Source organism: Stenella coeruleoalba (assembly GCF_951394435.1).
Source record: "Stenella coeruleoalba genome assembly, chromosome: X".
NCBI classification, from domain to species: domain Eukaryota; kingdom Metazoa; phylum Chordata; class Mammalia; order Artiodactyla; family Delphinidae; genus Stenella; species Stenella coeruleoalba.
This window is the reverse complement of record NC_137152.1, coordinates 106008173-106020278: the sequence shown is the minus strand read 5'-3', so window position 1 is coordinate 106020278 and position 12106 is coordinate 106008173. Positions and strand designations below refer to the sequence as shown.

Sequence of the window (12106 nt, the reverse complement as noted above, 5' to 3'; positions counted from 1 at the left end):
AATTACCTCATTTTAACTTGATTACCTCTGTAAAGATCATATTTCCAAATAAGGTCACATTCTGAGGGCTGCAAAGTATCTTTTTTAGGAGGACAGATTCAACCCATAACAGTAGAACTGATAGAAATGGACTGATGGATGGGACTGATTTGCAGAATATAATGAAATCAGCTTCAGACAGTAGGTAGTTAGGAAATAGATGTAAGGGATTTGTATACAAATCAGGGTTGAAGAAAGTAGAAGGCATAGAAGATAGTAGTACAGAGGCATTCATCTATACTCTGTTAGGAGTCAAAAAGGGAATAAACTACAAATATTTCCATAAATTTGGAGTATAAACAATAGAGATTAGTGGAATTTCATTTTTTACAATAGTCATAAGCCTGGAACACGGAAGGAACTCAATAAATGTTTGTTGAATGAATGAAAATTTTATTAAACACTTTGAAGTAGATTTTATGATATTGTGATCTTGAAAAATATGCAATAACCATAAATAATTAAATTTAACCTAGGTTTCCCTATGTGTCTTATTTTTTTCAATTAATAAACTTTAAGTTTTAGATCAGTTTTAGGTTCATTGCAAAAGTGAGCAGGAAGTACAGAGTTCCCAAATACTGCCTGTGCCCATATACACACAGTCTCCCCCACCATCTACATCCCGCACCCTAGGGGTACATTTGTTACAGTAGCTGAATACATCATCACCCAAAGTTCATAATTTGCATTAGAGTTCACTCTTGGTATCCATTCTATGGTTTTGGAGAAATATATAAAATGTATGTGTTCACCATTGTAGTATCATACAGAATAGTTTCAGTGCTGAACCTATTCATCCTTCCCTCCCCCCAAATGCTGAACCTGTGCTGAACCTATTCATCCTTCCCTCCCCCCAAATGCCTGGTAACTACTGATCTTCCAGACTGGCATATAGTTGGGATCATAAAGTATGCAGGCTTTTCAAATTGATTATTTTTACTTAGTAATATGCAGTTACTTTTCCTGCATGTCTTTTTGTGGCTTGATAGCTCGTTTCTTTTTAGTGCCATTTATTATTCCATTTTCTGGATGCACCACAGTATATCAGTGGTTAGATAACCACTAAAGAGCATTGTGGTTGCCTCCAAGTTTTGGCAATTATGAATAAAGCTGCTGTAAACATTCATGTGCAGGTTTGTGGACAAAGTTTTTAGCTCATTTGGGTAAATACCAAGGAGCATGATTGCTGGATCATATCCTAAAAGTATGTTTAGTTTTGTGAGAAACTGCCAAACTATCTCCCAAAGTGTCTGTACCATTTTGCATTCCCACCAGCAATGAAGGGGAGTTCTTGTTTGCACCACATCCTCACCAGTCCTTGATGCTGTCATTGTTTTGAATTTCGGCAATTCTGATATGTTTCTAGTGATATCACATTCTTGTTTTAATTTGCAATTCCCTAATGATATATGATGTTGAAATCTTTTCATACGCATACTTGTCATTAGTATATCTTTGGTGAGGTGTCTGTTCAGGTCTTTAGTCCAAATGGGTTGTTCATTTTCTTATTGTTGAGTTTTAAGAGTTCATTGTATATTTTTGATAACAGTCCTTTATCAGATGTGTCCTTTGCAAATACTTTCTCTCAGTTTGTGGCTTGTCTTCTTGACATTGTCTTTCACAGAGAAGTTTCTATTTTAATTAAGTCCAGGTTATCAATTATTTCTTTCATGGGTCATACCTTTGGTGTTGTGTCTAAAAAGTCATCACCATACTCAAGGTCACCTACATTTTCTCTTATGTTATCTTCTAGGAGGTTTATAGTTTTGCATTTTTCATTTGGGTCTGTGATCCATTTTGAATTAATCTTTGTGATGTCCCGTTGTTCCAGCACATTTGTTAAAGAGTCTATTTTTGCTCCATTGTATTGCCTTTGCTCCTTTGTCAAAGATCAGTTGACTCTATTTATGGGGGTCTATTTCTGAGCTATCTAATCTATTCCATTGATCTATTTGTCTATTCTTTCACCAACACCACACTGTCTTAGTTACTACAGCTTTCTGTTAAGTCTTGAAGTCAGGTAGCATCTGTCCTCCAACTTTATTCTTCTCTTTCAATATTGAGTTGGCCATTTTGGGTCTTTTCCCTCTCTTTATAAACTTTAGAATAAGTTTGTCAACATCCACAAAATAACGTGTTTGGATTTTTTTTTAACATCTTTATTGGAGTATAATTGCTTTACAATGGTGTGTTAGTTTCTCCTTTATAACAAAGTGAATCAGCTATACGTATACATATATCCCCATATCTCCTCCCTCTTGCATCTCCCTCTGACCCTCCCTATCTCACACCTCTAGGTGGTCACAGAGCACCGAACTGATCTCTCTGTGCTATGCGGCTGCTTCCCACTAGCTATCTATTTTACATTTGGTACTGTATATATGTCCATGCCAACTCTCTCACTTCGTCCCAGTTTACCCTTCCCCCTCCCCGTGTCCTCAAGTCCTTTCTCTACGTCTCTATCTTTATTCCTGTCCTGCCCCTAGGTTCTTCAGAACCTTTTTTTTTTTTTTTTTAGATTCCATATATACGTGTTAGCATACAGTATTTGTTTTTCTCTTTCTGACTTACTTCACTCTGTATGACAGTCTCTAGGTCCATCCACCTCACTACAAATAACCCAGTTTCATTTCTTTTTATGCCTGAGTAGTATTCCATTGTATATATGTGTCACATCTTCTTTATCCATTCATCTGTTGATGCACACTTAGGTCGCTCCTATGTCCTGGCTCTTGTAAATAGAGCTGCAATGAACATTGTGGTACATTACTATTTTTGAATTAGGGTTTTCTCAAAGTATATGCCCAGTAGTGGGATTGCCGGGTCGTATGGTAGTTCTATTTTTAGTTTTTTAAGGAACCTCCATATTGTTCTCCATAGTGGCTGTATCAATTTACATTTCCACCAATAGTGCAAGAGGGTTCCCTTTTCTCCACACCCTCTAGGCATTTATTGTTTGTAGATTTTTTGATGATGGCCATTCTGACTGGTGTGAGGTGATACCTCATTGTAGTTTTGATTTGCATTTCTCTAATGATTAGTGATGTTGAGCATCCTTTCATGTGTTTGTTGACAATCTGTATAGCTTCTTTGGAGGAATGTCTGTTTAGGTCTTCTGCCCATTTTTGGATTGGGTTGTTTGCTTTTTTTGATATTGAGCTGCATGAGCTGCTTGTAAATTTTGGAGATTAATCCTTTGTCAGTTGCTTCATTTGCAAATATTTTCTCCCATTCTGAAGGTTGTGTTTTTATCTTGTTTATGGTTTCCTTTGCTGTGCAAAAGCTTTTAAGTTTCATTAGGTCCCATTTGTTTATGTTTGTTTTTATTTCCATTTCTCTAGGGGGTGGGTCATAAAGGATCTTGCTGTGATTTATGTCATAGAGTGTTCTGCCTATGTTTTCCTCTAAGAGCTTTATAATGTCTGGCCTTACATGTAGGTCTTTAATCCATTTTGAGTTTATTTTTGTGTATGGTGTTAGGGAGTGTTCTAATTTCATTCTTTTACATGTAGCTGTCCAGTTTTCCCAGCACCACTTACTGAAGAGGCTGTCTTTTCCCCATTGTATATTCTTGCCTCCTTTATCAGAAATAAGGTGACCATATGTGCATGGGCTTATCTCTGGGCTTTCTATCCTGTTCCATTGATCTATATTTCTGTTTTTGTGCCAGTACCATACTGTCTTGATTACTGTGTTGCTTGGATTTTGATTGGGATTGCACTGAATCCAGAAATTAGGTTGGAAATAACCTATATCTTGACAATATAAAGTCATCCTATCCATAAACATTAATCTCTCCATTTATTTAGTTCTTTGATTTCATTCATCAGAGTTTTGTAGTTTTCCTCATATAGATCTCATATGTATTTTGTTACATCTATACCTAAGTATTTCATTTTTGTTGTGTTAATATAAATGGTAGTATGTTTTGAATTTCAAATTCCACTTATTCATTTTTGGTATATAGCAAAGCAACCAACTTTTGTATATTAACTTTTTTATATATCCTGCAACCTTGCTATAAGTGCTTATTAGTTCCAGGAGTTTTTCTATCAGTTCTTTCAGATTTTCTCCATAGATGACCATGTCCTCCGCAAACAGAGGCAATTTTATTTTTTCCTTCCCATTGTATGTTCATCTTATTTCCTTTTCTTGTCTGATTGCATTAACTAGGACTTCCAGTACAATGTTGAAAAAACAGTGGTAAGAGGGGACATCCTTGCCTTGTTCTTAATGGGAGAGATTCAAGTTTCTCACCACGATGTATGATGTTAGCTATAAGTTTTTTGTAGATGTTCATTATCAAGTTGAGGAAGTTCTCTCTTCCTAGTTTACTGAGATTTTTTTAATCATGGATAGGTGCTGGATTTTGTCAGATACCTTTTCTGCATCTATTGATACTTTCATGTGACTTTAACCTCTTTAATTTGTTAATGTAATGGATAACATTAATTGATTTTCGAATGTTGAACCACCCTTGCATACCTGGGATAAATTCCACTTGATTGTGGTGTATTTCTTTTTAATACATTCTTGGATTTGATTTACTAATATTTTGTTGAGGATTTTTGCATCTGTGTTCATGAGAGTTATCAGTCTGTGCTTTCTTTTCTTGTAATGTCTTTGTATGGTTTTGGTATCAGGGGAATGCTGACTTCATAGAATGAGTTAGGAGGTATTCCCTCTGTTTCTATCATCTGGAAGAGATTGTAGAAATTTTGTATTATTCCTTCCTTAAATGTTTAAAAGAATTCAGTAGTAAACTTATGTGGGCCTAGTACTTTCTGTTTTAGAGAATTATTAATTATTGATTCAATTTCATTAAGAGATAGAGGCCTATTCAAGTTGTCTACTTTTTTTTTTTTTTTTTTTTTGCGGTACACGGGCTTCTCACTGTTGTGGCCCCTCTCTGGATGCGCAGGCTCAGCGGCCATGGCTCACAGGCCTAGCCGCACCGCGGCATGTGGGATCTTCCCAGACGGGGGCACAAAACCGTGTCCCCTGCATCGGCAGGCGGACTCTCAACCACTGTGCCACCAGGGAAGCCCTGTCTTCTTTTTTATATTAGAGTATAGTCGCTTTACACTGCCATGTCAGTTTCTGCTGTACAGAAAAGTGAATCGGCCATACATATACATATACTTTTTAGGTTTCCTTCCCATGTTTACTTCTTGTGTGTGTTTTAACAGATTGTGTATTTCAAGGAGTTGGCCCACTTCATCTAGGTTATCAAATGTTGGACATAAAGTTGTTCATAATGTTCCTTTATTATCCGTTTAATGTTCATAGGATCTATAGTGATATCCTCTCTTTCATTTTGGACATTAGTAGTTTGTGTCTTCTTTATTTTTTTCTTAGTTAAACTGGCTAGAGGTTTATCAATTTTACTGAAAGAACCAGCTTTTGGTTTCATAAATTTTCTGTTGAGTTCCTATTTTCTATTTAATTGATTTCTGATCTATTTTTATGATATCTTTTCTTCTGCTTACTTTAGATTTAATTTGCTCTTCTTTTTCTAGGTTCCTAAGGTGGAAGCTCAGATGATTGATTTTAGATCTTTCTTCTTTTTAGATCTTTTCTAATCTATGTATTCAATGCTATACATTTCCCTCTAAGCATGGCTTTCACTGCATCTCACAAATTTTGAGAGTTGTGTTTTTATTTCCATTTATTTCAAATATTTTTAAATTTCTCTTGAGATTTCTTCTTTGACTCGTGCCTTTTAGATGTGTGTTGTTTGATCTCCAGGTATTTTGGAATTTTCCATCTATCTTTCTGTTATTGATTTCTAGTTTAATTTCATTGTGGTCTGATAGCATACCTAGTGTGATTTCTATTCTTTTAATGTGTTCAGATGTGTTTTATGATGCAGAATGTGATCTATCTTGGTGCATGTTGCATGTGTGCTTGAGAAGAATGTGTAATCTGCCTTTGTTAAATGAAACAGTCTATACATGTCAACTGTATCCAGTTAATTTATGGTGCTGTTGAGTTCAACTGTGTCATTACTGATATTCTTCCTACTGGATTGTTCCACTTTTGATAGAGAGGTATGAAGTCTCTATAATAGTGGATTCATCTATTTTTTCCTTGCAGTTCTACCAGGTTTTGCTTCACTTATTTTGACACACTATTGTTAGGCTCATACACATTGTTTGTTATGTCTTCTTGTAGTACTAACCCCTTTATCACTATGTAATGCCCCTCTTTAGCCCTGATAACTTTCCTTGGTCTGAAGTCAGCTCTGTCTAAAATTAATATAGCTACTTTTACTTTTTTTTGATTAGTGTTAGCATAGTGTCTTTCTCCATTCCTTTACTTTTAATCTATATGTATATTTATATTTAAAGTGTGTTTCTTAAAGATACCACTATAGTTGTTTCTTGTTTTTTTATCACTCTGACAATCTCTGAATTTTAATTGTATTTAGACCACTGATGTTTAAAATGATTATTGATGTAGTTGGATTAATATCCACCATATTTGTTACTGTTTTCTATTTATTGCTCTTGTTCTTCCTTTTGTCTTCTACACTTTCCCAGCCCTTTGTGGTTTTAATTGAGCATTTTATATGATTCTACTTTCTCTTCTTTGTTAGCATATTGGTTATACTTCTTTTTTCTTACTTTTTTAGTGGTTGCTCTAGAGTTTGCAATTTACATTTATGACTAATCCAAGTCCACTTTCAAATAACACTATACCAGTTTGTGGGTAGTGCAAATACCTTATGATAACATAATCCCAATTCCTTCCTCCCATTCCTTGTATCATTGCTGTCATTAATTTCACTTATACATAAGCGCACGCACGCGCACACACACACACACACACACACACACACACACGCATACATAATTGAACACATTGTCAGTATTATTTTGAACAAACTATTATCTGTTAGCTCAAGAATAAGAAAAATTAAAGTTTTTATTTTGCCATCACTTTTTCCTTCTTTAATGTTCTTCCTTTCTTTATGTAGATCCAAGTTTCTGACTTATGTCATTTTTCCTCTGTCTTAGGAACTTCTTTTAACATTTCTTGCAAGGCAGGCCTAATAGCAACAAATTCCCTCAATTTTTCTTTGAGAAAGTATTTCTCCTTCACTTTTGAAGGATAATTTCACAAGGTACAGAATTCTAAGTTGGTGAATTTTTTTTTCTCTTAACACTTTGACTATTCTCTCTATTCTATTCTTGCTTGCATGATTTCTGTGGAGAAGTAGCATGTAATTCTTATCTTTGATTCTCTATAGGTAAGGTGTTTTTTTCCTCTGGCTTCTTTCAATATTGTTTCTTTCTCTTTGATTTTCTGAAATTTGAATGTTATATGTTTTGGCATTTATCCTGCTTGATGCTCTCTGAGATTCCTGGATCTGTGGTTTGGTGTCTAACATTAATTTAGACATGTTCTCAGTCATTATTATTTTACATATTGTTTCCGTTTCTCTCTTTTTTCTCCTTCTGATGTTCTCATTATGTATACATTACATCTTTGTAATTGTCTCACAATTCTTGCATTTTCTGTTCTTGGGGGGGTAATTTTTTTTCTTTTTTCTTTTCAGTTTAGGAGGTTTCTATTGTCATATCCTCAAGCTCAGAAATTCTTTCCCCAGCCATGCCCAATCTACTAATAAGTCCATCAAGGGCATTTTTCATTTCTGTTAGTGTTTTTGATCTCTGGCGCCATGCAGCTTGTGGGACTCTTAGTTCCCCAACCAGGGACTGAAACTGGGCCCTCAGCAGTGAAAGCACATAGTCCTAACCACTGGACCACCAGCAAATTCCCAATAATAGTTGTTTTAAATTCCCTGTCTGATAACTCCAACATTTCAGCCATATCTGACTCTGGTTCTGATCCTTGTTCAGTTTCTTCAAACTATGTTTTTTAGTATGCCTTGTAATTTTTTGTTGAAATCTGGACATGATGTACTAGGTGAAAGGAACTCTGTTAAATAGGACTTTTGTGGTATTGTGGTAAGATGTGGTGGGAGGAGAATCATGTTATAGTCCTATGATTAGGTCTCAGTCTTTTAGTGAGCCTATACCTCTGGACTTTGAACTTCACAAGTGTTTCTCAGTTTTTTCTCCCCCTTTAGGTGGGACAGAATGGCTAGAGGGGTCTGGAGCTGGTTGGTTCCCTGGGTTGGTTAGGCTCTGGTACTACCCCAGTATGTTAGGCTATGGTAAAATCATTTCTTCTGAAGGCAGCCCTTTTAAAGAAGAATATGATGCTCTGGCATATCTCAAGAGGGATTCTTTTTCCCCTCCCCTGCTGGAAGCACATAGGAATTTTTCTCCAGTGTTCACTCTGAGGACCAGGTGGAGCCCCTGGAGATAAAACTCACAAAAGTGTAGGGACCTAGCTATGACTGGGTCTCCCTGGAGTTTTTAACTCTCAGACTTATTTACACTGAGCCTACAGCAAATTGCCAAGTACAGTTTAGGTTTTCCTACCTTGGCACTGTTTCCTGTGGCAATATCTGCTCATGGGTTTCTGTTCTGGTAAGTTGTGATTCTCTATATTCACCTGTTTGTCTCCAATTTTGGGTGTATGAGTTTGCCCTCTTACTTCACTTCTCTGTTGTATCTAAGAAGAATTGTTGGTTTTTTTCAGCTTGTTCAGCTTTTTACTTGTTGTTAGGATGGAGTGGTGACTTCTAAGCTCCTTAAATGCTAGACCATAAACTGGAAGTTTTTTTTCTTTTGGCCTCATTGCACGGCTTGTGGGATCTTAGTTCCCCAACCAGGGATCGAACCCAGGCCCTCAGCAGTGAAAGCGCAGAGTCCTAAGCACTGGACCACCAGGGAATTCCCCAGGAAGTCTTGTGTCTTAATTTTTACATTTACCTTTCCTCTATAGGATCAGTTAAGGCTGCATTTTTAAAAAGTAACTGTCAGCCAAATTATTGTGTGGACAGTCATCAGTTCAAGACAATTAGCCTTCTATTTTATTATTACAGGCTCTTATTATTTGCAGCATTTCAAGTAAAAGTAACTGATGTTACCTAGAAATATTTTAGTGATGTTTGAGGTGAAGAATTTGAAACACAATGAGGACTTTTGTGTGTTGGAATTCTGTGTTCATTTACAAAAACGAGTCTTTGTGCTTTTGTGTCCATCTCTTGCTACCATGGCCAACTCAGATCTAAAGTTTCTCATTGAGAGGCTTTTTATACGTGTCAATTTAAAACACCAAGTTTTCATGGTACTAAGGTGAACCACAACGGAATCTGGATATATGGTTTTTACTCCTTTGTATTGATTGTTTAGCCTTAGTATCACAGGCAGAAGCTCTGAAAGAAGAAAATGACAGCCTCCGTTGGCAGCTTGATGCCTACCGGAATGAGGTGGAACTGCTAAAGCAAGAACAAGGCAAAGCCCACAGAGAAGATGACCCAAACAAGGAACAGCAGCTGAAACTCCTGCAGCAAGCCCTGCAAGGAATGCAACAGGTAAAGACATTTTGGTCCTCTGAGCTTTTTGGAAGGATAGTAATCAGCTCCTCACTTGTAAAAGGGCCCCCACAAGCAAATAGAATAGCAAACCTCTTATTTTCTTGGTATTGTGTTCTCTGGCATGGCTGAGGAAGGGATTATCTATTGTAGTTCATGAAATATTCTGGTAAATGCAGAGATAGCAATGGATCACCAATTTTCAAAGAATGTGCATTCAGTAAAAAATACTTAACAATAAAACTACACTGAGCATAACCTAATCTTTTCTTTATGCTACGGAATGTACTTTGGGATCTGGACAGGGTCTCAAGGTCATTATGACGAACCTTAATTACTTAGATATGCAACAGTGCTGGTGAATAAGTATCTAGCTGACACAATGCTAAATAATACAGTCTTTTAGAAGAAATGGTGAGAATCCTACCCTTGATTTGGTTGGAAGGAGGGGTGTTATGGGTTTTTCAGTATCAGTGCTTTTGGGCACATAATACCAATGTGCTTTTGTTTTGTTTTGTTTTCAGTCATTTATGTGAATGAGTTTACCAGCACTTTATCCCAAGTATAAAAAGTAAAGTAAATAAGTGCATCCAACTGTAATTGCATTCAAATACAACATTGTGTAACAGATGGTCAATATCTAGAAGTTTTATGTAACCATCACAGCAAGCCTACTATTTAAAAGATATCAACATCTGTTTCCATTATAGTAAAGGAGTAGTACTTCTGAGTAAGGGTACTATCCTCTTCTGTCTTGCCAGACTACCAGCCATTTTCCTCACAACTTAAACTGTCCAATAATTTTTTAATTGTGTGCCTTGGAATTATCTAGGGCAAAGCTTATTGATGTTTAGAAATCACAAATTGTGAACAGGGAGTCTCTTCTGGCACTAAGAGCCCCATGTTCCTATTACTTCTGCTATCATTGTCTTCCTATGTGACAAGCAATATCACATTAATATTTCACCTTTCCTATTAACAGAATGTGTGAAGTAATGCTTACCTTCCTTTTACTGTCACCGTGGAGTTTAATTAGATCAGGGATCTAGTTTAATTACATCAAATATCTTTCCACCAAAAAATACATCTCCTCAGCTAGACTTCAAAGAATTTCAACCATGTACATCGTACTGTGTCTTTTAGCTCTCCGAATGGTCTTTTGCAAGCCTCTGAAAAGCAAAACTTTGAAAACATTTTCTTGTTGTTTTCCCCTCTTACCTTGATTTGAAACCACTCCACATAAGAATGGAGTGGTTCAATTTAAAACTAGTGAACTTTTTTTTCATTCCATCACTTCAAAAACTTCGGTGAGACAATTAGGTCTCTACCTCCTGAAAAATTAATTTTACTCATTTTGATTACTTTTTATTGGACAGTAGCCTTGTAAACAATGGTAAAATTTCTCCCATCTTATCCCCGATAGATGTATAGTCTAATATGATGGTTAAGAGCATGGGCTGTGGGGTTGACTCAACCTGGGTTTAAATCCCAGCTCTGGCACTGACTATCTGAATAGTCTTAGGCAAACCATTAAACCTCTCTAACCTTCAGGCTTATGTATCATAGTTTTATTGTGAGGCTTAAATGAGATCATGCATATGAAACCCTTTGCCCAATACTTGGCACATGTTAGATGCTAAATACATAGTATTTGTAGTAATCATTAATGATGAATCCAGTTCCTTGCCTACTGATAAGGGAACTAACATTTGTGAAATTCGGATTCTTTACTACTTTTCTCACAGAAGTTGAACTTGGCTTGGAAAATGGCTATTTGTAAGAATGCTTTACACATCAAGTTCAGTTCTATGCCAAAATCAAGATATTGTCCACATAGTATTAACTGCACCCTACCCTTACGTCTGGCTGGAATAGGAAAGTTAAGTGATTAGATCAATTAGTTTCTCAGACTCTTTCTAAAATATGAACAAATCCAAAAGATTCATAAGAGCCAGATAAAATAACTTCAAGTGAAAAGTATCTTGATTTTCCCTTTAGTATCTTTGCATGGAGAAATGGTTGTGTGTACTGGGGGAAAGTGAGGCAGGCCTGCCTAATATCTAACTTCAGCCAGTGTTTTTAAGTGAAGTGTGGCTTCTTAAGACTTGATTGTCTTTGGTCTTTCTTGTAGCATCTACTCAAAGTCCAAGAGGAATACAAAAGGAAAGAAGCTGAACTTGAAAAAATCAAAGATGACAAGTTACAGGTGGAAAAAATGTTGGAAAATCTTAAAGAAAAGGTACATGAGTACTAAGTGACCCTTTTCCCTTTCCCCCCTTCCCCCTTTTCAGTGACAATGAAAATGCCCTGGAAGCTCCTACCAATAGGTATCAATGTGGAATGGTTGGTTGATTGGGGATTAAAAGCCCTTCTCCAGGGTAATTCTTGAATCAAGGGCTCTGCTTTTAGGTATGAGTCCTTGGCATTTCTAAAGGTTCTGGAGAGTACACTTCTCAATGAATAAAATGTCCGTCCATCCCTAACATTCCTCAGTCTTCCTTCTTGGAGAAGATCAGAGTATACACCTCATCCCTGCTTCATCTAGTCAAGGAAATAACAACATAGAAAGCCCGTGTGACACAAAATACTTTCAATTAAGCATTTCATTAAACGAAG

General features: G+C 36.4%; 1 protein-coding gene across 7 annotated transcripts in view; it reads left to right on the top strand.

Moving 5' to 3' along the window:
- ENOX2 (ecto-NOX disulfide-thiol exchanger 2) overlaps positions 1-12106 on the top strand; it is a 298921-nt gene that overhangs the window by 260153 nt on the left and 26662 nt on the right. For all 7 annotated transcript variants that reach the window (XM_079910126.1, XM_079910129.1, XM_079910128.1 and 4 more), the window contains 2 exons: positions 9309-9490; positions 11622-11729. In XM_079910126.1, coding sequence (XP_079766252.1) covers positions 9309-9490; positions 11622-11729 — 290 coding nt within the window. The remainder of the gene's footprint in view (positions 1-9308; positions 9491-11621; positions 11730-12106) is intronic.